Source organism: Dama dama, chromosome 19, assembly GCF_033118175.1.
Source record: "Dama dama isolate Ldn47 chromosome 19, ASM3311817v1, whole genome shotgun sequence".
Lineage (NCBI taxonomy): Eukaryota > Metazoa > Chordata > Mammalia > Artiodactyla > Cervidae > Dama > Dama dama.
This window is the reverse complement of record NC_083699.1, coordinates 64,430,120-64,456,725: the sequence shown is the minus strand read 5'-3', so window position 1 is coordinate 64,456,725 and position 26,606 is coordinate 64,430,120. Positions and strand designations below refer to the sequence as shown.

Sequence of the window (26,606 nt, the reverse complement as noted above, 5' to 3'; positions counted from 1 at the left end):
ATGGAAAATGCCACCTGCGTGTCAGCAAACAAAGGATGTCGTAGCCCTCAAGCCATCACATCACAGCCTCCCTGCCTGCGAGCGCTGACGAACTCAGGGTGGGAACCAAGGCCCTCCAACCGGCAGCCCACCGCGGCAGCCATGGCGAGGTGCACCCCGAGGGTCTCAGGGTGAGAAAACAGGGCCCCAGACAGCTGAGGTACAGATCAAAGCAGGGATTTCAGGGAACACAGACTCTTGTGTCTTCCCACACATAGAAAAGCACTACATTCCTTCACTTGAAATATTTGGTTTTCTTTAATTAACAGTAATCTTTTGATGTTCTGACTACCCACCTTCGTTGCAAAAACTCCTATATAACCTGGCTTCCCACTTTGCAATTTTGGGTCAGTCCCTCAGAGCAATCTGAGAGTCCTGTCTTGGACTTGAAGTCCTCAGAAAGTCTGCGAAATAAAATATAACTCTCAACTTTCTAGGTGGTTCATTTTTAGTCAACAACACCAACTTTTTTTTCTTTCTTGATTTTAATCTGTATCCTTTTGCCATAATACACTATAAACATGGGTATAACAACTTTTCTGAATTCTGTGAGTCCTTCAAGTGAACCACCGAAGCCAAGCATGGTCTTCAGGATCCTGAACAAAGGAGACTTAGATGAATCTTAGGAGATTTCATAGATAGGAAAACAAAATTCACTAGCCATAAAGGAAAAAAACTGAAAGAAGAAATGTCACTGAAATGAAAATTTTCTGCTCATTAAAAGGCATCATTAAGAAAATGAGCAGGCAAGCTCCACACTGGGGGATAATATTTGCAGTACATTTATCTGACAAAGACTCCTACCCAAAACATATAAAGAATCCTTAACAAATCAAGAATAAAAAGACAAACAACCCATTAAAAACAGGCAGACTACTGGGACAGTCCAAAAAGTAATCACCAATATGCCATGAAAAGATGCTCAGGAAAACGCAAATTAAAACACAATGAGATACCATTTCATACCAACTACAATAGATAAAATCACAAAGATTGACAGTAGCAAATGCTGGCAAAGATGAAGCTCAATTAAAACTCCCAAATATTGCTGGTGAGCAGGGAAAAAGGTGTAATTACTTGGTGAAACAGTTTGTAGTTTCTTATAAAGTTAAACATACATCTATCCTATGCGTGCTAAGTCGCTTAGCACAGGTCAACTCTGTGTGACCTTATGGACTGTAGGCCACCGAGCTCCTCCGTCCATGTGATTTTCCAGGCAAGAATACTGGGGTGGGTTGCCATTTCCTTCTCCAGGGGATCTTCCCAACCCAGGGATCAAACCCAGGTCTCCCAGAATTGCAGGCAGATTCTTTAGGAACTGAGCCAGAGTAATTTAATTTCTAAGTGTTTATCCAAGGGAAACATAAACATATATCCAGCAAAAACAACAATAACAAATGAAAACATCAAAACACTTGTACAAGAATGTTCATAGCAGTCTTGCTCAAAACACCCCAAATCTGGAAATAACCCACTATCTATCAACAACTGAATAAACAACTTGTGGTACATCATATAGTGGAATTCAGTCCAAGAAAAGAAAGAAACTACTGCTATATATAAAACAATATGCCTGAAGTGCAAACACATTAATCTGAATGAAAAAAGGGCATACTATGTGTCTCTATTCATGGGAAAACCAAGAAAAGGGGAAACTCAAAACAAGGGAGCAGAAATCAAAAGTGGTTGCCTTGGGATGACAAGTTGGATATGACCACAATGGGACAGGAGGGGACTCTCAGGTGACAGAAATGTTCACTCCAGATACACTGTCTTAGATGGCGGTTACAAGACATGGGTTTGATCCCTGAGTCAGGGAGATCCCCTGGAGGGGGAAATGGCAGACTGCCCCAGTATTCCTGCCTGAGAATCCCACGGACAGAGGAGCCTGGCAGGCTACAGTCCACAGGGTCACAGAGAGCTGGACACAACTGAGCCTGCATGCAGAGGGGGAGTGTACATGGCTATCAGAACTCATCAGACTGAACACTTAGGATCTGTGTCTTATGTACAAATTATACTTACATTTTTTAAAAACGGAGAAAGATTTATTTACTCTGCCCTAAAGAGGAGATAGTGTTACCAATTTACCTAAATTGGTTAGGAATTAACAACTCTCTTTGATACAAGAGAAAGAGCATTTCAGACACAGAAGTGCTTATAGCACAAACTCCTATTTGAGCATAAAAATATCACAAAATTATATTTATATAGAAATCAGTGTCCTTTGAAATTCTGATTAGCCAATTAACTACTAATAGACTATAACCATGGACTTCTTGGCTTCATGACTCGGGAAATATTATTAGCATATTATTTCTTTACCATATTTTAGCAATAAAATACTTCAGAGTAAATATAATAAAGCTTCATTTAAAAATTCTTGTGGACCATATAATATGGAAATTAGCTAGAAGAATTTTATAATGCCTTTTAGGTATTCAAAACAGTATTTATTTATTCAGTCATTAAACTACTGAGTACTGGAAACAGTGCCAGGTACTGTGCTAGGCCCTGGGAACACGAGGATTCCGTCCCCGACATCAGTGCGGTTATTCTACAAATGAAGCTAGAAAGTGCTCGCTCATTTCATGCGTGTTGGAACATGTTCTCTGCGCCAGGTAGCGAGGAGACAACAGCGACACAGGCAGACGCGGCCCCTGCCCTCACAAGGCGCAGACGCGGCCCCTGCCCTCACAAGGCTCAGACGCGAGTATAAGACGACTGTTAGAAGAAGGTCTGAGCTTTCTGGGAGGACGTGCTTAGCAGGCCAGGCCCCGAGAAGAAGACTCCTAAGTGGAGGCAGACTCTGACCCGGAGAAGAGATGGAGAATCACTGGGCACCAGGCATCCTTGCGGGAAAAACGGACTGGACACCGTGCTCCCTTGTCACCTGGAGCCCAGCTGCGGAAGGTGGGGAATGTCTGCAGAGCCCAGCAGAGGCTCCCTTACTAGAAAGTGTCTGTCCCCAGAGTCTGGCTTCCTGCTGGACCCCATGTAGGAATCCGGACAGGGGGCCTTTTGGAAAGGGCCCACCTGCTCGAACTCTAACTCTGGCATCTTTCATTACTGACATCAGTCAGGTTGTTAAGGCTGTGACACGGGGCAGAGGAGAGCTGGGGCTATCAGCATGGAGGATGCTATTGCTGGTCTGGAACCCAGCGTGGCTTCTTCAGTCTATATCAAGGCCTCACTCAATCAAGTGGAAGGGCTAACTCTGGTGATATGAGCTTAAGTAAGTTAGAAGACCTCCAGTTGTGGAGCTGTGTAAAAAGGTGCCAATGGATAAAGAGGCACGTGGCCTGAGGCCCTGCTGCTAGCTCAGGTGTGGATGTTTCATCACCACTGCAAGAGCAGCAAAAACTACACACTTTAATAAACTGTGCTGTCAAAACAGACAATCTGTGAGTGTTCTGGAATGTAGAAGGTATGTGATTTTACTCTTACTGTAAGAGACTGCAATAGTTAAAAACGATGAAATTCTGTTCCATGAACACTCAATTGGGCATTGCAGAAGTCATAAATTCCTAAATAAATCAGACGGGTCTTTCTGAAGACTGGTCACAATTTAGATGTGCTTCTTTTTTATTTATAGAAGTAATTTATGGTTATTTAAGGACAAAATTGGAGCACGATTTGAGTGTTAATTTGTTGTTCTGAGCTCAAAAGTTGAATGAATAAGGAAATGTCAAATCCCATTTTTAAAAAGAAATGTGCAGCTAAGTAAAATCAAAGCACAGTGAACGTTATCCACACACGTAATGGAAAATCTATCACGAAAATACCTAGGCACTTGCTGTTAAAGACTTAATTACAGCAATCCATGGTAAGGCAGAGAAGAGAAATCAGGCTTCTTGATTTCTAGAGATATTCTTATCCGTGAAATCACATGTCATCTCGCATCCTCATCTCTCAATTGGATAAGCAGTGCAAATATCAAAGCCCACTGCCGTGGACTGTGTCCACAGACGCGGCACGGATTGGCTCCCTGCCCTCCAGGTGCCTGCCTGCCTCTGCCTGCCCTCCACTCACGCATCACCGCCGGGGGTTCCCCATGAACATTCGCCTTCCCTCTGGATCAGCCCCATGGCCTGTCTTGCTGCTCAGTGACAGCCCTGATGCATGAACTCTTTGACAGCCTCTAAACAGCTAAGAAAGTAGTTGTAAGGCTATGGCTTAAGGGTCCAGCCTGGTAAAAACACCTTGGGCATTAAATAGCTAAAGGGGGACTTTGCCAAAGGTTTCACAGCTACAATAGTTTTTTCATCCTAGATGAAGTAATGTTACAATAAACCAACTTCTAGAGAATAATGTGGTAGTTACAAGGGCTACATATAGACGTGGAGTATTATTTAGCAAGATGATCAAGTCTGTCTCAACTTACATTCCCTGAATTGGTGACTAAGGGCATCCATGCACCTTCTAGCTTGGTCATTCATTCATTCACTCTTGCAAGTCACCTTACTGAGGTAGTATAGACCTACAGTGGCCGTATCTTCTTAATGTGTACAACATGATGAGTTTAGAGGTAAGTATGCGTCTGCAAAACCATCACCACAATCTATGACATAAACGTATCCTTCACCCCCTAAAGTTTCCTCCTACCCTCGATATTTATTATGACTATTTTTATTTATCTTTTTTGTGATAAGAACACTTAAAATAAGATTTACTCTCTTAGCAAATCTTAGGTATGTAACAGTATCATTAACTACGGGCGTAGGTAGTGAGTAGATATCTAGGACTTACTCATCTCTGCCTCATTTATTATTAATCTGATATTTTGAAAGGTGAAAAATGGTACTTCACAGGTGTTTTAATTTGCATTTATTTGACTAATTATGAGTTTGAACAGCCTTTTGATGTTTATTTGCTGTTTGTAATCCTTCTTTTATTGAGTGCATACTATATTCAAGGCACTATTTTAGGTGCTGAGGATACAACAGACAATAAGACAAACATGCAGAATTTATATTTTAATGTAAAAAACAATAAAAACACAGAAAAAGTCAAATAAAATGCTAAAAATACCATTTCAGGTAGTAAGAATTGCTATTAAAAAACCCCACAAAAACAAAAATAGTAACAAAGCAAAATAAAAGGAGTCAAGTGGTCCGTTATTTTAGACACAGCAGTCAAGGAGAGGCTCTCTGAAGAGACAATATCCGAGCACAGACTGAACAGTTAGTGTGGATTCTCAGAGAAGAGCCCAGGCCTGGGGGAGAGCAAGCTCAAAGCTCCTGAAGGGGGCGCCTGATCAGGAGCTGAGGGGACGGCCGCGGGCCAGTGCGGCCGGAGTCCAGTGAGCCGGGGGGGCACAGACGGGGGTGCAGAGACAGGGGCCGGGCCGTGCAGGGCCTCCCTGCAGCGCTGCCAGGCATGCTGGGAGGCCACTAAGGGCTCTGAGCAGAACAGCGGTAAGACTGGGCCTCCCGGGAGACGAGTCAGGAGGCCGTGGGGAGACTGGAAGGACACATGATGCAGTATCAGCAGGGCAGAGACTGGAAAGTGACAGTTTCAGGATATAGTTTGAGCAGGCGCTGCTGATGGACCTGACGGGTGCGGTCATGGAGAGAGAGGAGTCCAGGGCCTCCTAAGGCTACATCAGCCAGTCAAGACACTCACGGTTTCTGAGAACACTGGGGTAACAGGTGTGTGGAGGTGAAACCAAGAGTTCAGTGCAATCAAGCAAGCCTGGAGTTAAGGAAAGAAGTCAGGCTGCAGACACAAATGAAGGGCCCTTCAGCCATAAATGGAACGCAGCGCCAGGACCTGGGCTGAGGTCCTCTGGGCAGAGAAGAACATGGCAGGAGGTGGGATGGCCCCTGAGGCAGGGTCTTGTATTTCTTACTGAACTCTGCAAGTTTCCACATATAAATGAAATAGTTTGTCAGTCATTTCTTTCACAGATATTTTCCCAATTTTCTGTTTGCTTTTGATTCATTTTTTAAAACATTTCTGACATATCTATTCAGAAACAATTGTGCAATAAAATCCACCAGTCCTTCCCTTTGTGACTTCTTCCATGACTTTTAAGGATAAAAAGTCAAGTAACTAGAGGTCAGACAGATTCTTGGGTTTTATTTCTAAGTTTGCTTGTTTGAGTGAACTCTGATTAACTCAGAATTTGTTTTGCTGTGTGTTAAAAGTTATAAGTTGGTATCTTTTCAAAAGACTTGTCGAGTTTCCCAACACCATGTATGAACTTCTCCCTCATTCACTTGTCTGTGATGTCTTCACACACTACATACACTTCACTTGCTCACTTTCAGTTCCAGGCTTTGAATCTGCCAAGGTGACGATGAGAGAGCTGCCTCCTAGTCCTTACAATGACACTGCATAGAGGAACCTCAATGTGCTTACAAGGAAATACATAAAACAGAACCAACAATTCTGAGAAGAATGCAGGGACAGAAAGCTAAACGGAAGGTAAAACATGAAGGGGAAAAGCAAAGAGCACAGTCTATTTCCTTCTTTGAAAAAGAAGAAAAGGAGATATTGAAAAATGTTAAAAAAAAAAATCACGTATACACAACAACAGCTATCAACTTGCGCACACTAGCCAGGATTATCCCAGGTGCCCTCAGGAGGTAAGACAAGCGACCTGCCTGCAGGGGCTCAGAGCTCAGTGTGGAGACTGGCAGACAGATGACGCATGTGCATATGGCTTCAGTGAGAAATGAGCGCTACAGTAATGAGACGGAGCCACCAGGCAGAGGGACCCGGGAGGTGAGGACAGAACAGAGACCAAGAGAGGCCTGTGCAGCGCGCAGACGCACAACGGGCACAGAAAGAGATGCTCATCATCGCTCGTTATTAGAGAAGTGCAAGTCAAAACTACACTGCGATATCATCTCACACCAGTCAGAATGGCCGTTACCAAAACATCGACAGACAATGCATGCTGAAGAGGCTGTGAAGCAAAGGCAGCCCCGTGTGCTGTGGGTGGGGATGCACGCTGGGGCAACCACTATGGAAAGCAGTACAGAGGGTCCTCAGAAAACTAAAACCAGAGTTGCCATATGGTCCGGCAATCCCACTGCTGGGCATATATCCAGATAAAACTGTAATCCAAACAGATACATGCACCCCTGTGTTCACAGAAGCATGATTTACAGTATCTAAAACACAGAAACAACTCAAAGGTCCATTGACAGATGAATGGGTAAAGAAGATATGGCCCATGTATAGTGTGGATGCTACCCAGTCATACCAAGAAGGAGATAATTGTCATTTGTGGCAACATGATGGACCTAGAGATTATCACACTAAGTGTCGTAAGTCAGAGAAAGACAGATACTATATGATATCACTTAAATGTGGTCTCTAAAATACAACATGGTGGTGGTGGTTTAGGTGCTCAGTTGTGTCCGACTCTTGCGACCCCATGGACTGCAGCCCGTCAGGTTCCTCTGTCTATGGGATTTTTCCAGGCAAGGATACTGGAGTAGGTTGCCATTTCCTTCTCCAGGAAATATGACATAAATGAACATATTTACAAAACAGAACAGACTCACAGACACAGAGAGCAGATCTGTGTTTGACAAGGTGGGGGGGGGGGTGTGGGAGGGGTGGATTGTGAGTTTTCAATAAGCAGATGCAAACTGTCGTCTACAGGATGATGGACAGCAAGGTCCTAGCGTACAGCACAGGGACCCATATTCAACATCCTGTGATAAACCACAATGGAAAAGAACAGAAGAGGAATGCATGTATGCATAACTGAACCACTCTGCCTGACAGAGGAATGAATGCAACACTCTAAATCAACCATACCTGCATACGGTTTTGTGTGAGATGATGTTCGTGCTGAAGCCACAGAGAAAGAGGGAGGTGGGAGGGGAACAGGGAAGGCCCTGACAAGCTCCAGTGGGAGGTAGAAGAAAGGGAGGCTGAGGAGGTGTGGTCACATGGGACGGGCAGGGGGAGACAGCAGACTGCTGAGCCCTGGAGCGTTTCAGTGGGAGCGCAGTACTCTGCGCGGTCCTGTGAAAACTCACCTGGGGGCCGGGGAGGGGGTGGGGGTGTGCACAGCGGGTTTGGGGAGGAGCCCAGGGGCCAGAGGGGACTCCAGCTAGGAAGAGTCTGCACGAAGAAAGGACCTCAAACACACTTTAAAGAGCACTTCCAGCCTCCATACTTGACATGAGAGGAAGGAAACACAAGTGGCTAGACCGTACGATTTCTGAGGGCAGGGGTTTTTGTTTGGTTTGTTCACTCTCTTCAAGGCCTAGAATAACAGCAGTCTGGCACTCCAGAAAAATTTGTGAAACTAAATGAACCAAAGTGACTACAGGGAATAACCCTTTTATTTGTGAAAGAAAAATCAGATGGACAAACAGGAAAGCGCTTCAGCCTGGTGGACCAGTGGTTAAGAATCAGGTTTGCAGTGCAAGAGACGCTGGTTCGATCCCTGGTCTGGGAAGATCCCACGTGCCACAGAGCAACTCAGTCTAGGCGCCACAAGTACCGAGCCAGCGCTGGGGCCCGCGGGCCATGGCTTCTGACACCTCCCAGCCCAGAGCCCGCGCTCCGCAGCAGGAGAAGCGACTAGGCAACGGGAGCCCGAGCACTGCACCTAGAGAGCGGCCTGCGCACTGTCGCCAGGAGGGCCTGCGCCCTCCACGGAGACCCAGCGCAGCGAAGTCAGAGCTCCCGAGAGCCTCGCGGGCCACACAACTGCTTCATGATTACACAGCCCATCAGAGCAAGTGACAGACTTCAGACAAGTATACGGGATTTAAAAATAACACTGCACTAAAACAGGGTTCAAATCGCAGGTTTCAATATAGCTGTGTTCTTAATAAAACCCTTCTCATCCCTTGGACTATGGGTTTCAATGTGTCAGGAATTACCTCTTTTTTTTCTTTTTCTTAACTCCAAGTAAGAGAAGAACACACCATGTACGTGTTCTCCATCCATGTACCTGAGGTTGCTGAACTTCTACTGAAGAAAAGCGAGCAACAGGCAAAATGCTTAAGAAAATTTGGACAACTTACAGCATTTATCAGGACTAACATTTCAGTCTTTCAGAGTAAACTTTGAAATTAAGTTCTAATTTCAGATGGTTCTGGTTTGACAAGTTAACTCTTGAGACATCTGAGTATGGTATTATGAAAGAACGAAACTGTTCACCAACCCTTTATGCAAGTGTGAATTTCTTTTAAAAGTAGGATTTTAATGATTTTTTATTCCTACAGTGACCCTTAAAGTTTCTATGTATGTAATCACAAATGCACACATAAGATGCATTTATAAGCTTATTGTGCAGTTCTAAAGACAGTTGGGAAACCCAATTTTAATTTTGTTACTGAAATAATTTAAACGTATATTATAGAACTGCCTCTTTTCAATCAACAAAAAGGATCTAGAAAGAGATTATACATGTAGGCACAATTTATTTTAGGTTTATTAGTGTTAGAAAAATGAAGTTGCCAAACTTCAATCTGTAACAAGTACTCTTGTACTTATTTAATTTTTATTACCACTGACATCAACATACCTTTTCTCATACCTCCAAGAAAAACTCAGATAATTTATTTAACAGAGATTCATTACATGCATTAACCACTGATACACTAAAACCTAGAAAATTATTTTCAGCAAATGCGTAAAATTTCCTGACAATCTTCAAGAATATCTTAGTGACTTAGAACTTTCATCAGAGAAAGAGGACTTACCGGCTTTTATTCATGAGATCTGCTCCTCGGGCTTTGTAATAATCTAAATTTGGATGGAATTGATAAGTCACTGGTCTTGGATTTCTCTACAGAAAAAAAGCAATAAGTTAAAAATGTATAAAATTATGTAATTTGTATATTAAGACAAAAAATGATGAAATAATTGCTTTTATACTCTTAAAGAAGAAATACATATAATAATGATGTTTAATAATTAATGTGCTTGGGTAATTTTTTCATTGTTGAAGTTTTGCCCTAACTTATCTTTGTCTGATTAAACACAATTTAACACATTTTACTTTTACCTGTCTCAGGTCACACTGATTTATTCCTTTCATTAGATTTCTTTTCAATAATTTTGATCAGTTTCAATGTCTTTCCAAAATACAATCAGATAAAATCACAACAAAACTGAAGTATTATACAAGATGTAACACCAGCACAATCTATTCTTAGGACTAGGAGACACAACAGTGGTCAAGAAAGCTACATTTTGAAGAAGAGCAAAACCCAGTTTTTGACAACCAGAGTGCTAACTATGCCCAGTAGATGGCACACTGGGTCTTTCTTCTTCTAAAATGAATGTTATTCTGGAATTCAGCAATTCTTTTCAAGTTAGCAGTTTGTATTTCATCTGTTCTTATGTACGAGTTGAATAAGCGCCCAGGTAGTGGACATATTATCACGGTACCACCACAATATGAAAGCAAACTGACCAATGCACATTTTTATAAAAGCAGCAATACATTGTACTTTCTGGCATTTAATATTATTTGTAAACTTGCAGAAATGTTCTTGAATCATTAGGTTGGGTGTGTCTATTTAAACAGGTTGCTATTATTTAATGTGTCTATAATTTAGAAGTATAAAGTTCCTTGTGCAAATAAAAATTAATCAAATACACTTCTACAAAAACACACTTTTATAAAAATGTAACACGTTAATAGCACAACCTGAATATCATTATCTCTAAAAGGTTAAACTACATGTTTTTCACCAAAAAGTTTTTTAAAACAAGTAAATGTGATCCAGTGTTTACCTAAACATGTAACTCAAACTAATAACTGGGACCTTGAAACAGCATGCCCTGTCCTTTGAGAGAGCCAACTAGACACAGAAAGGCTGAATTTTATTTTAACAGAAAATTATCAACATGCTTTGATATCGGTCCTTGGAGACATAACCCCAAGGCACGGATATACTTTCATGTAGGTGGGGGACATAATTGCTAAGGTTAAATAGTTTGAAATTCATCAAGCTAACAAGCTGCATCTTAAGGCCGTGATGGACCTTTTCTTTTTCTGCTGAAAAGAGAGTATTTACACAGCTCAACTCTTTCATATCTTATCCAAGTCAGCCCTAATCATCTGACAAAAATGACAATCCCTTGATTTAGCTCCAGCTACTACTCCACTGGTTTGGTATTCAACACAGTTCTACAATAATCAAATCTGAATTGCCTTGATGAAGATAACTGATGCTTCCATGACTACCATACTATTAAGTCTAACAGTGCAACTTCTCGCTCTCCAGGAATTACATAGGTTTCCTCGTGGTAGCTGATGACAACCTGGACCCAAGCATAACGGGAAAACGAAATAGAGGTCAAAACCACTGGCAGATTGACAGTGCATTCATGATTTATTTTTAAAATTAACTTTCCGAAGACTATCACTCATGACCAGTTTTGCTCCTTGTTCTCAGTACTTGGAAACATTTCATTTTTACTACTATAAAAGGCTTTTCTTCTCTGACTTTCAACAAATTAATAAAGGATTATGTTACTTTTTGCTAGAAAACAATGAAAGAAGGGAAGGCACTGTGCAATTTCCTGAAATATCTTTATAAAGAAATGACAAGCAATTCAAGACGTGAAGCGCTGGTCTATCTAAGCACTTAGAGCCATTATTAGCAATAATGATCTAACTTGAACATATGAATGAGGCTCAAGTATTGCTTTCACTGAGGTCTATTTAAATTTCTAGGAGACTTACTAGTATCAAACAGGAGAGGCAGCTTAAAGTGACACTGCATAGGGGATAGAAAAAGAAAAAAAGAATGAAAAGATGATGTTGAGAAACAGTATTTGAAATGTAAGAAAATAAAATCAGAGGTTACAATTGAAAGTTATTCCACAGGATTTTCTATCTGCTGTTACTAAAACATAAGTAGGTACACACAGGGGTGTTCTAGACTAGCCCTGTCCCACAGAAGTATAACAAGGGTCACAAATGCAAGCTTTGTATGTAATGTAAAAGTTTCTAGCAGACCACATTAAAAAAGAGAAAAAAACGGAGTGAAATTACATATAATAATATTTTGTTTCATTTGACATAACCAAAATGTTGACACTTAAACATGTAATCAGTATAAAAACTGAGATATTTTATATGCTTTCTTTTGTACAAAGTGTTTGAAATCCAGCATATATTTTACAGATAGCACATCTCAGTTTGGACCAGCCACACTTGAAGGGCTCAATGGCCACAAAAAGACTGTAGCTGCTGTAGCTACTGTAATGAACAGAACGGAACCAAATGTCTGATGTGTAAGTACGGAAACATGTGGCTACAGAAATCACATATATAGACACCTAGTTATAAAAGGCACATACTTTTATACAGTAAGATTCAGGGCCCCCAGCTCTTTAGTTCACCTATAATTCTTCTCTTTTAACACATTATTGACTGAGAGATTTTTGCAGAAACGAATACCTGTGGTTGGCGATTTGTTAAGTGAATCTCGAAATGTCTCAGGTCAATAATGTTTGGGTAACAAAAGACGTATTAATATGTCTCTGGTCAATAATGAATTAATTCAGTTACTTTTGTGTCTTCTGAATATGGTTTTACAAAGTTAAGAAATTTTAGAGCAGTATCTTCTCACTCAACTATGTACCAACATAAGAGGTGGGATGAGATTACATGAGCAGAAGTCTAACCTTATGCAGTGGAATCATTTTAAAAGAAAGAAGATATTTGTCTCTCTTGTTTTAAAGAATTTTTTTCCAAACCAAATTTAATAGAAATACAACAGCTTTTAATTCTTACTTTTTATAGATCTGGAATTTCCTCTAAAATTTAAGAGCCACTAGAATTCTACACACATAAAACTCTTCATGTAAGAAAGACCAGACCTCACGACAGTTGTAAGATCTCATTGTTCAGGACACGTGATGTTGACAACTTTAACCTGGTATGTCTTTGCAAAGGATTGGGACAATTAGCAATTATTTAAACCCATTTTCACACAGTCAAGATTTCAAGTATTATAAGCTTGCCAAGCCAGTGTACATTAACAAAACAACAACAAAAAATACCACTTTTGGGGGAGAATTCTTCTTCAGAAGAAAAAATGGTAAACCTAAGTTATGTTGGTCTGTGTACAGAGACATAGCAATTATGTTTCATGACTGAGAGGTCAACATAACTACACATGAAAATGCAGAAATCACAAACTGAATTCACAGTGGATTTACTGTGCCTTTCCTAGACCAACCTGGATGGACTTGAAATAAATCTTCCACAAGACTGCAGCTAATTTACTTCCCAAGTACCATTCCATCCTTCTCTGTTAACAAGCTATCGAAGCTCTTCTGAAGGCTCTCTCTTCAGCATTTACTTTATGGCAACACAAGAAAGCTGGAACTCCCACCCTTGGGACAGATGAGCTGGCATCTGGGGAGGCAGCCTAGAGCCTCGTGGGCCAAAGGACTTAACACAAGCAGGACAGATAATGGTGGAAACAAGAGTCTTAGAGCAAACTACATGGGAAAGACCAGACCAGACCAAACGTGTGCAGTACTTCTGAATTTTCAAAGTGCTTTTGTTAATTTGGCATGACAAAGTCAATTTACAAGTAGTGCTTAAATGACAGCAATCAATGTTAGGGACAAAACTGACTGAAGCCTAACCTCTCCGTTGCGGTTCACGTCCTTCACTTCTGAGGTCTGTGGTGTACGACAGTAAGCTGAGCCTTCACGTAACCAGGTAAAATGCCCTCCCTTACCGAGCGTGGCCTCGGACGGTGGCCCAGCCCCTCTGCTCACTCTGAGACATAGCCCTTCCCTGCCACTCCTACCCATGCAGTCACACTTCAGATTTTAAGTTCAAACTCACTTTTCTACGGCAGTACGTTGCTTAGCTGCTGTGTCTGACTCTTCTGTGACCCCATGGACCGTAGCCCGCCAGGCTCCTCTGTCCATGTGATTTCTAAGGCAAGAATACTGGAGGGGGTTACCACTTCCTTCTTCAGGTGATCTTCCCGAAACCAGGGGTCAAACCCATGGTTCCTGTTGTGACTCCTGTTTTGGAGGTGGATTCTTTACCTCTGAGCCACTGGGGAAGCCCAAAATCACACCACTAAACGGTAGTATACGAATACTTAAATGCTAACCCACACTAAGTACAACCAACCACAAGAAGCACACTTAACCACAAGATGAAATGTGACCATTTTCTGAGCTTGGTGAAATCAAGCTCATCCACAAGGGTCATTACAGACAGAACACTCTAGATTGGACTCATCCCGCTTGGAACAACACAGTGCCTTTCAAAGGCCTGATGCTTGTAACACATGGAAGGCTGAGAAGAGCAGAAGGGGCCCAGGGCCAGTGACCCCAGTGCTGATGGACGTACCAGCAGGAGGTGAAGAAGGATTCAAGTTCTATGTGAAACACACAGGGACTGCAGCAGACCTGACGTCTGCTTTAGGGGCTCAGGCTGCCCAGTAGCGGAGGCGAGAGATTGGCGGTCAGGGAGGTTTGAGTCCACGCCACCCACGCCTGCCTGTGGAGGACTCACACCCCCGGTTCTGATTTCCTCATCTGCAAAACCGCAGAAAGGGTTAAATGCGGCATGGACATAAAGTGCTGCACAGTGGTGGGCACTTCGGAAAAGCTCAAGAAAACAGAAACCAGAATTCCTTCTGATACCACTCAACGCAGAATGTTGACAGCAGATCTGATAGCTTGATGACTTAAAATCCATGATGGCCAATTGATAACCATACAGAAACTTAGGGCAGGGTTTACCAAATGTTCCATTTGTTTTAAAAAAGTAACACATATTCAGGAACATATATTGTACACATTGGGCCTCACATGTGGGGAGAAAATCTGTCTTACGAATCACAACAGGAGTGTGCATACACATACCAGTTTTTAAAAACTGTAAACCACATTCTATTAAAGCACAGTTGTTTCCCAGCTAATGAGGTTACAATAATTAAAGGGATTTCCTACAATATGTCTAAATTATTATTGGTTACAATTTTTACATTAAATTAAACTGATAAAGTTCCTGTAACACTTGTCTAATAGAAAAGGTTGATTTCTACTTACAATATAAATACAATGTCTGTTTGGCATGAAGAAAATGTTTGACAAATGAAGAATTACTTAGTTTTCTTTTCCCTGATATCTTGTTACCAACTCTTAATTTTTAGCATGCCAGATTAGAAAAGGGGAAAAATAAGGCTCAGAAGGAGAAACAGCACTGTAAAAATATGTTGAACGTTTCCCTTTGATGAAAAATGAGACTCTTATTTTAGTGAATATGTTATTGCCTCAATGCTGGGGGAAAAGCAACCGTCATTAGAAAAACGAATTGCTCAGCTGTTTACAAGCAAAAAGCTCTGGGGGAATTTCTCAGGACCCCAAAGGCAAAGCATTACAGGGTTATGCAAACATATGTTGCAGGTGTTTTAGGGGAGACAGGTGGGCAAACCTCAGCCCTGGAAGAGGAGTTAGTTTAATACGCTGGAGCTGAAACGAGGTAACCTAAACGCATCCAAGTGCACGGGCCGCCATGGCACCAGTGAACCGGCGCTGCAGAGCAAAAACTCTCCCTAAAATAATTATCTGGTTAGTGCCAAGCAAACACGATTTTTCCCTTCTTGTAGTTTTATAGAAAACAAACACTGCCAATTACTTTTTCTTTTTTTTTTTCCAACTAAAGGTATTTTAAACCTGGAACAAAGAACAGCCTGAAATAGTGATAATTACCCAAAAAAGATAAGGATGAAGTATTGTTGCCTTTATTTAAACAAATATTCCTAAGGAGACAGTTTGTTGTAATATCCCCTCTTTGGTTCACTAGGCAACATTAGATTTATCATAATTCTCCTAAAGCCTAAGATATTTCTATATTAAAATGCTAATTTTGTCTTTTCTTTTGCCTGTAATTAAAGCTGGGGAGATCTGTGATCTGATATTCACTGACTGCTAGAGGGTCCACAAAGGTCTCAGCATTTCTGCTTCTTATTGCCACATACGGCCCTCTTCATTAAAATCAGAGTAACACACAGGATCAAAAAGGCAGACGCTACAATCCTAAATGCTCACAAAATTCCCTTAAAATATATAATAAGTGGTCTTATGTAGATCCTGCTATCAAATCTAGACTTGTATTTTATTTCTTTCATCATTTATCCAAGAGTTGATTTTCTTTTCATATTACTTGCTACTGAGACAATACTGATTTTACTGCATGTATTTATGTATAATAGTATATGAACCATCACCTGCCTTATCTAAATCATTTTTCCTTTTTTTTTTTTTAAAAGCCCATACCATGCATTAAACGCCAAATGCTTATAAGTTCACAAAACACTGGATTCCCAAAAGTAAGATCTAGTTCGATTTTTTTTATAATATTCAAAAATCTAAAACGTGGATACAACACATAAATCAAGTTAACATAGATCTTATTTATTTATTTTTTTTTTAAAGAAAACACACCTTTTCAACAGCGTTGTAAATCAGAATTTCATCTCAGGACCAGGATTAAAATGACCCCTGGCTTATATACTAACAGTTCCTATGTCTTTTGATAAGAAATATATATTACAGAGATTAGGTATTAAGAATCTTAGCTCAATTGACAGAGAAATTTAGGTACTTTCAATCTATGCATCGACAGATTAAAACAAAAAAAAAGTTAAAAGACCTTAAAAAAAAAAAAAAAAAAAGGAAGCAAAAAGCGATAACTGGTGACACAAACAAAAGCTCTGAAGCCGTGCCAGCCTTGGGTGATGCACTGGATGAGCCCAGTTCCCCAAAGTCACAGCCACGCACACAGCGTGGCAAGTCCAGACCTCAGACGCAGAGACCTCAGACGTGGAGGGGCGTGGCGACCTCCTGAGAGCTACGCTCCACGGAAGCCTCCGACAGTAAACAGACACCAAGAGAAATAACGTCTTTTCCTTCTTCCAATGCATTTACAGTGTGAATTTAGCATGGAGGACACGGCCAGATTAACATGCCCCCAATATAAACACGTAAGTACCTGTGGAAGGAGGTTCATGTTGGCCCATTCCCTTTGGAACTGCCACTGGGCCTCGAAACCCTCCTTTCGGGCAGTTGGTGAGCTCATTCCAAAAGAACTCTTCACCTCTTTCCTTCGCTGTCAGCAGAGTAGGGGCCTGACTTCACTGGTTCAGACACATGGAACCCCATTTATCTTTTTCAGAGAGTGAAAGTTCCCAACTTTCACTCATATAAAGAAGAAAAAGGAAAGAAGAAATCTCAAAAAAATATCCCTAAATATTCCAATTTGGGAAAGAGACTTTAAGAAACTAAAATCTCGAATATAAAAATTACCCTCGCAAGTTTTTTATTTTTAGAAGTCCTAAAGTAAGTTTAAACAAATTATCATCATAACAGAAGCAGTTTACAAATGGTTTTAGGGGTTCTGAATCCTCAAGAATAAGTCTATGTGGCCCCATAGGACTGAGAACTCTGATTTGAGACATTTGACCCCACCTTCCTTCCCTTTCTTGCCCTGCTATCTTCATTGCCAAGGAAACAAAAGCTGAGCTCCTGCACTCCGAGGCCTGGCAAAAGAAAGCCTTGCACAGCACACTTCTCATGCAATCCTGGGAGTCACTTCAATGAAAAAGCATCCTGCAACTAAAAATCTCATTATATAAATACATTCTTACTTCGGTCATTTACTTACACTCTTTTTTTTCCTGACACTTTCTAGGATAACAATGAAGTATATACACTGAATTTTGAAATGTCCAAGTAAAGAACTCAGAAACCAAACGTAACTGACAGATTAGAGTTTTATTTTCCTGAGTGAGGCCAATCTCTACTTGAGAAAGTATGTCAAATTAAACCCAGAAACAACAAGAAAAGTCCCTATAGATGGACTCTTCTTGCCTTCTTGATTGTTTTATTCTAGATTTCACTGTCACAATAAAAACACTGACATCAGGTGTTAACTTCTCTAAAGAGAGGAAAATGGCATAAAAACAGCCCCTGTTTAATCAGCACCTGTTGACACACACAGCATTAAGAGCGCCGCCCCCGGGAAGCCGTCCGCGCAAGCAGTGTCTATGCTGTGTTGCTGCTGGTCAGTCGCCAACCCGTGTCTGGCTCTCTGACCCCATGGACTGCAGCACAGGCTTCCCTGTCCTTCACCATCTCCTGGAGTTCTCCTAAGTTCACATCCACTGAACTGGAGATGCCATCCAACCACCTCATCCTGTCCCCTCTTCCCCTTCTGCCTTCAGTCTTTCCCAACATCAGGGTCTTTTCCAGTGAGCAGGCTGTTCACTTCAGCCTATCCATGCTAGGGGCTCTTGATCCCTTTGCACCATGGACTACTCTGCTGTCTGGTGAAGACTTTGGTCCCCTTTTCAGAATAATGTTTTTAATACATAAGAGAATACATAGGATTATGAAGGAAAAACAATTATACTGAAATACAGTAACTGAAATATTGAACAAATCTGTAACACTGCATGTGTGTACGCTGTCATGTTTGACTCTTAGTGACCCCATGGTGTAGCCCACCAGGCTCCTCTGTCCACGGAATTTTCCAGGCAAGAATACTGGAGGGGGTTGACATTTCCTACTTCCAGGGATGGAACCTGTGCCTCCGGCACCTATTACACCTATAGATGGATTCTTTACCACTAGGACCATCTGGGAAGCCCCTATGATATTGTAAAATGTGCTTTTAAATTAATTATTAAATAAGATATACATCTGATTTGATCATGTCTATAATTTAAAAGCAGTGATGAATACAAATGGTATTTTTACCAATATTTTAAAAAAGGAATTGTTTGCAGAAATCAACAAAGATGATCTTAAAATTCATATGGAAATGCAAGTGACTCAGATTAGCTCATTTCAAAACATACTACAAAGTTACAATAATCAGGATAGTATGGCACTAGCATTAAGGGCAGGCCTATTGATCAATGGAATACAAGTGAGAGTCCAGAAATAAACCCTCACATTTATGGTTAATTAATTTTTGACAAAGAGGCAAGACAATTCAATGGAGCAAAGAAAAAGATTTTCCAACAAACACAATTAATGCCCAAATGGAAAATGAATTTGAACCCCTATCTCACACCACAGAAAATCAACTTAGAGTGGATCACAGACCTAAATGGAAGAGTCAAAACTATCAAACTTTTAGAATGAAACACAGGAGTAAATCTTTGTGATCTTGGGTTAGGAAATGATTTCTTAGAAATGACAACAAAAGTATAAGTGATAAAAGAAAATATTGATAAGTTCAGTTCAGTTCAGTCACTCAGTCATGTCCAACTCTTTGTGACCCTATGGACTGCAGCACGCCAGGCCTCCCTGTCCATCACCAACTCCCGGAGTTTACCCAAACTCATGTCCATAGACTCGGTGATGCCATCCAACCATCTCATCCTCTGTTGTCCCCTTATCCTCCTGCCCTCAATCTTTCCCAGTATCAGGGTCTTTTCCAATGACTCAGCTCTTCGCATCAGGTGGCCAAAGTATTGGAGTTTCAGCTTCAGCATCAGTCCTTCCAATAAACACCCAGGACTGATCTCCTTTAGGATGGACTGGTTGGATCTCCTTGCAGTCCAAGGGACTCTCAAGAGTCTTCTCCAACACCACAGTTCAAAAGCATCAATTCTTTGGCGCTCAGCTTTCTTTATAGTCCAACTCTCACATCCAAACATGACCACTGGAAAAACCATAGGCTTGACAAGACGGACGTTTGTTGGCAAAGTGATGTCTCTGCTTTTCAATATGCTATCTAGGTTGGTCATAACTTTCCTTCCAAGGAGTAAGTGTCTTTTAATTTCAAGGCTGCAATCACCATCTGCAGTGATTTTGGAGCCCAGAAAAATAAAGTCAGGCACTGTTTCCACAGTTACCCCATCTATTTGCCATGATAAGTTAGGCTTCATCAAACTTAAAAATGTTTGTGCTTCAAAGGATACCATTAAGAAAGGGAAAAGACGATTTACAGATGACAGAAAATACTTGCAAATCATATGTCAGATGAGAATCTTGTATCTAGAATATATAAACAACTCTCACAACTCTAATAAAATGATAACCCGAATAAAGATGGACAAAGGATCCAAAGAGCCATTTCTCAAAAAAGCACATGAAAAGATGCTCAACATAATTAGTTGTCAAGGAAATGCAAATAAAAACCACAATAAGATACCATTTCATACCCCTGCAAATGGCTATAATAAAAAAAGACAGGCCTAACAAGTGCTTGCAAGTATGCTGAGAAATTTGAACCCTCCTTCATACTTTGTTGGTGGGAATGTAAAATGGTGTAGCCACTTTGCACAACAGCTTTTGACAATTCCTCAAAATGTTGGATGTAGAGTAAGTAACCATATGACCCAGCAATTCTACTTCAGGAGAAATAAAAAATATTAAAAAAAAAAAAAAAAAACAAAAAAACCCTTGCATGGGAAATGTGCATAGCAGCATTATTTATAATAGCTACAGAGTGGAAACAATACAAATGTCTACCAAGTGACTAACGGATAAACAAAATGTGGTATATCCATAATGGAATATTAACTGGCAATAAAAAATGAAGTATTGCTACATGCTACAACATGGATAGACCTCAAAAACTATGCTAAATTAAGGAAGCCAGTCACCAGCCCCACCTCCTCGCCAAATATTGTATGATTCCATTTGCACAAAATATCTAGTATAGGCAAGTCCATAGGGACGGGAATCAGATGAGTGGTTGCCTAGGGCGGGGTGGAAAGAGTTTTTGAGTGGGGGGAGAAAACTAGGGTGTGACCGATCAGGAGTACAAGAGTTCTTTGGGATATTATGAACATGTTCTAAAATTAAGACTATTGTGATGGCTACAGAATTCTGTAACTACACTAAAAATCATTGACCTGTATGCTTTAAATTAGTGGATTTTTATTGTATGTAAACTACATCTTAATCAAGCTGTTAAAAACAAAAAATATGATATGCACTGGCAAACGAATACACAAATACAGACACACACACATTTTTTCCTGAAAGGAGAAATGGATGGATGCATACGAAGGGGGACTGGGTAGAGACTTTTATTTTCTTCTGGAGTATACAGTTGATTTGCAGGCTGCCCTGACTGCTCAGCCAGTAAAGAATCTACCTGCAATACAGGAGACTCAGGTTTGACTCCTGGGCCGGGAAGATCCCCTGCAGAAGGGAATGGCCCACTCCAGTATTCCTGCCTGGAGAATTCCATGGACAGAGGAGGCTATCAGATAGAGTCCACGGGGTCACAGAGAGCGGGACACGGCTAAGCAACCAGCACACATGGTCGGTTCACTACATTCTCTTAGTTTCAGGTGGACAGTGAAGTGAATCATTTACACGCATCTATGTGCACATACATACATGCCTACATGCATACGTATTCTCTTTCAGATTCTTTTCCACTGTAGGTTATCATGAGACAGTGAATATAGTCCACTATCTTTGTTGTTTATCCATGTTACATGTAATACCATGTATCTGTTAATCTCAAACTCTGAATTTATCCCTCTGCCCTCCCAAAGACTTCTGTTTTTGTTGTTGTTTAATTGCTCACTCGTGTTTGACTCTCTGCGACCCCGTGGACTGCAGCACGACAGGCTTCCTTGTCCTTCACAGAGTCCTGGAGTTTGCTCAAACACATGTCCATTGAGTGGGTGATGCCATTCAACCTTGTCATCCTCTGTCATCCCCTTCTCCTCCTGCCTTCTATCTTTTCAAGCATCAGGGTCTTTTCCAATGAGTTGGCTCTTTGCATCAGGTGGCCAAAGTACTGGAGCTTCAGCATCAGTGCTTCCATCAGTCCTTCCAATGAATATTCAGGTTGATTTCCTTTAGGATTGACTGGTTTGATCTCCCTGAAGTCCAAGGGACTCTCTTCAGCACCACACAAGGCATCAATTCTTCGGTGCACTGTTTTCTTTATGGTCCAACTCTCACATCTGTGCTAAGTTGCTTCAGTTGTGTCCAACTCTTTGCAACCCCATGGACTGCAGCCTGCCAGGCTTCTCTGTCCATGGGATTCTCCAGGCAAGAATACTGGAATGAGTTGCCATGCCCTCCTCCAGGGGATATTCCCAACCCAGGGATCTAACCTGTGACTCCTAGGTCTCCTGCACTGGCAGGTAGGATCTCTATCACTCGCGCCACCTGGGAACCCCAACTCTCACATCAGTACATGACTACTGGAAAAAACATAGCTTTGACTACACGAAACTTCATCAGTGAAGTAATATCTCTGCTTTTTAATACACTGTCTAGGTTTGTCATAGCTTTTCTTCCAAGGAGCAAATGTCTTTTAATTTCATGGCTGCAGTCACCATCTGCAGTGGTTTTGGAGCCCAAGAAAATAAAATCTCTCACTGTTTCCATTGTTTCCCCATCTGTTTGCCATGAAGTGGTGGGACCAGGTACCATGATCTTAGTTTTCTGAATGTTGAGTTTTAAACCAACTTTTTCACTCTCCTCTTTCACTTTCATCAAGAAGCTCTTTAGATCCTCTTCACGTTCTGCCATTAGGGTGGTGTCATCTGCATATCTGAGGTTATTGATTTTTCTCCCAGCAATCTTGATTCCAGCTTGTGCTTCATCCAGTCTGGCATTTTGCATAATGTACTCTGCAGAGATGTTAAATAAGTATGGTGGCAATATACAGCCTTTTTGTATTCCTTTCCCAATTTGGAACCAGTCCCCTGTTTCATATCTGGTTCTAACTTTTGCTTCTTGACCTGCATACAGATTTCTCAGGAGGCAGGTCTAATATTCCCATTTCTTTAGAAATTTTCCACAGTTTGTAGTGACCCACACAGTCAAAGACTTCAGCATAGTCAATGATGCAGACATTTTTGAGGGATTCTCTTGCTTTTTTCTGTGATCCAATGGATGTTGGCTGGTTCCTCTGCCTTTTCTAAATTCAGCTTGATTTTTTTTTTTTTTAGTTTTTATTTATTTTTTTAAATTTTTTAATTTTTTATTAGTTGGAGGCTAATTACTTCACAACATTTCAGTGGGTTTTGTCATACATTGATATGAATCAGCCATAGAGTTACATGTATTCCCCATCCCAATCCCTCTTCCCACCTCCCTCTCCACCCGATTCCTCTGGGTCTTCCCATTGCACCAGGCCCGAGCACTTGTCTCATGCATCCAACCTGGGCTGGTGATCTGTTTCACCATAGATAATATACATGCTGTTCTTTCGAAACATCCCACCCTCACCTTCTCCCACAGAGTTCAAAAGTCTGTTCTGTACTTCTGTGTCTCCTTTTCTGTTTTGCATATAGGGTTATCGTTACCATCTTTCTAAATTCCATATATATGTGTTAGTATGCTGTAATGTTCTTTATCTTTCTGGCTTACTTCACTCTGTATAATGGGCTCCAGTTTCATCCATCTCATTAGAACTGGTTCAAATGAATTCTTTTTAACAGCTGAGTAATATTCCATGGTGTATATGTACCACAGCTTCCTTATCCATTCATCTCTGATGGGCATCTAGGTTGCTTCCATGTCCTGGCTATTATAAACAGTGCTGCGATGAACATTGGGGTGCACGTGTCTCTTTCAGATCTGGTTTCCTCAGTGTGTATGCCCAGAAGTGGGATTGCTGGGTCATATGGCAGTTCTATTTCCAGTTTTTTAAGAAATCTCCACACTGTTTTCCATAGCGGCTGTACTAGTTTGCATTCCCACCAACAGTGTAAGAGGGTTCCCTTTTCTCCACAGCCTCTCCAGCATTTATTGCTTGTAGACTTTTGGATAGCAGCTATCCTGACTGGAGTGTAATGGTACCTCATTGTGGTTTTGATTTGCATTTCTCTAATAATGAGTGATGTTGAGCATCTTTTCATGTGTTTGTTAGCCATCTGTATGTCTTCTTTGGAGAAATGTCTGTTTAGTTCTTTGGCCCATTTTTTGATTGGGTCATTTATTTTTCTGGAATTGAGCTGCAGGAGTTGCTTGTATATTTTTGAGATTAATCCTTTGTCTGTTTCTTCATTTGCTATTATTTTCTCCCAATCTGAGGGCTGTCTTTTCACCTTACTTATAGTTTCCTTTGTAGTGCAAAAGCTTTTAAGTTTCATTAGGTCCCATTTGTTTAGTTTTGCTTTTATTTCCAATATTCTGGGAGGTGGGTCATAGAGGATCTTGCTGTGATTTATGTCAGAGAGTGTTTTGCCTATGTTCTCCTCTAGGAGTTTTATAGTTTCTGGTCTTACATTTAGATCTTTAATCCATTTTGAGTTTATTTTTGTGTATGGTGTTAGAAAGTGTTCTAGTTTCATTCTTTTACAAGTGGTTGACCAGTTTTCCCAGCACCACTTGTTAAAGAGGTTGTCTTTTTTCCATTGTATATCCTTGCCTCCTTTGTCAAAGATAAGGTGTCCATAGGTTCGTGGATTTATCTCAGGGCTTTCTATTCTGTTCCATTGATCTATATTTCTGTCTTTGTGCCAGTACCATACTGTCTTGATGACTGTGGCTTTGCAGTAGAGTCTGAAGTCAGGCAGGTTGATTCCTCCAGTTCCATTCTTCTTTCTCAAGATTACTTTGGCTATTCGAGGTTTTTTGTATTTCCATACAAGTTGTGAAATTATTTGTTCTAGTTCTGTGAAAAATACCGTTGGTAGCTTGATAGGGATTGCATTGAATCTATAGATTGCTTTGGGTAGAATAGCCATTTTGACAATATTGATTCTTCCAATCCATGAACACGGTATGTTTCTCCATCTGTTTGTGTCCTCTTTGATTTCTTTCATCAGTGTTTTATAGTTTTCTATGTATAGGTCTTTTGTTTCTTTAGGTAAAAAAAAAATAAAGTAACATAAATTCAGCTTGAACATCTGAGAGTTCTCGGTTCACATACTGTTGAAGCCTGACTTGAAGGATTTTGAGCATTACCTTGCTAGCATGTCAATCTGTACTTCATACTTTTTTACACTGCTGTCACTTTCATATCGTGCATCATATTACTCCACTCCCATCTGACCATCAATGGGAGTTATCTCCACCATGAGTTTCCTGGTAGGGATCACTTCTGATTTCTTATTTATACTACTCTGCACTAAACCAAAAATACAGCCTAATTCTTTAGTTATACTTTATATAAACAAAATAAAAATATTTTATATCCTCCTCAGCTTAGATTTTGTACTCTAAAATCATTACATCACCTACATCCTAGATTAAACAGGCATGAAGGACAGCTCCTGATCCTGGCTGAACTTGCTACTCTTAGCAAAAGTCTGTCAGACAGCACTATGCTTTGTTTAGCCTACCTCTATGACCTCACACAGGACTCACTCCTTTCACAGAGGCCTTTGAGGATCTGGAAGGTGAGATGGCATAAGGCTGACATTTGAAGGTCATCCATAAGCTTTAAGTGGCACCAACTGTAAGATTTCACTACAAACACACAGACACACATGCACAAAAGGTAATCTTACAGATCTGTCAGTAATTCTTTGTGATTTTGTGATCTCTGAAATACACTCTCAATTTCAATTATCTTGTCCAATTCTTTCAATACTCATCCCTCCACAAAACTCCTAAGTCTCAATTTCTGGCATTAATATTTCAAACCACTTCTCAGAATCCCAGGCTTCTCTGATAGCTCAGTTGGTAAGGAATCCACCTGCAAGGCAGGAGACCCTGGTTCGATTCCTGGGTCAGGAAGATCTTCTGGAAAAGAGAATGGTTACCCACTCCAGTATTCTTGGGCTTCCCTGGTGGCTCAGCTGGTAAAGAGTCCACCTCCAATGCGGGACACCTGGGTTCGATCCCTGGGTTGGGAAGGCCCCCTGGAGAAGGGAAAGATTACCCACTCCAGTACTCTGGCCTGGAGAATTCCATGGACTGTATAGTCATGGGGTCGCAAAGAGTCGGGACACGACTAAGCAACATTCACTCTATCAGAACCCTAGACCTAGGACATAAAACGTCTGGGCTGAGCGAGTTCTATCATTCTGCCTCCCAGGACTCCTGTGGCAAGCCCCCACAGCTCCATGACCAGGACCCTCACTGTGGTTCAGAACTGTCTTGATTTTTGCCTTGACTGTATCAAGTCTCTAATCTTGGGCCTGCTGATACACTTAATACCACCTCAATCACCTTAGAAAAATATAGGTCTGAGGTTTTGTTTTTTTTTTACTTCTCTCCCTTAGTTCTGAATCAAGTCTCAATTGCCAAAGTTCTAATTTCTCAGCAAGACATTCAAGGACCACCATGATCTCCATGATCCAGCCCTAAAATATGTCTCACATCAGCTGAAAGTGAAAGTCGATCAGTCGTGTCTGACTCTTTGAGACCCCATGGACTACACAGTCCCTGGAATTCTCGACGCCAGAATACTGGAGTGGGTAGGCCTTTCCCTTCTCCAGGGGATCTCCCCACCCAGGGATCAAACTCAGGTCTCTCACGTTGTAGGCGGATTCTTTACCAGCTGAGCCACCAGGGAAGCCCAAGAATATCACCTACCAGGTACTTAATGTTTCACTTGTCATCATCTCTGAACATTCCCCAAATCTCCAGACTTGAGGGAAACTGTTTCCTTGGGTTAGGGTATCTATGCATTATTCTCTGCTTCCCAGAACCCT

General features: G+C 41.1%; 1 protein-coding gene across 1 annotated transcript in view; it reads right to left on the bottom strand.

Moving 5' to 3' along the window:
- The window catches only part of TBC1D5 (TBC1 domain family member 5), a 567,048-nt gene that overhangs the window by 88,402 nt on the left and 452,040 nt on the right, over positions 1–26,606 (bottom strand). The window contains exon 17 of the mRNA XM_061167253.1: positions 9,720–9,805. Within this exon, the coding sequence (XP_061023236.1) occupies positions 9,720–9,805 (86 nt within the window). The remainder of the gene's footprint in view (positions 1–9,719; positions 9,806–26,606) is intronic.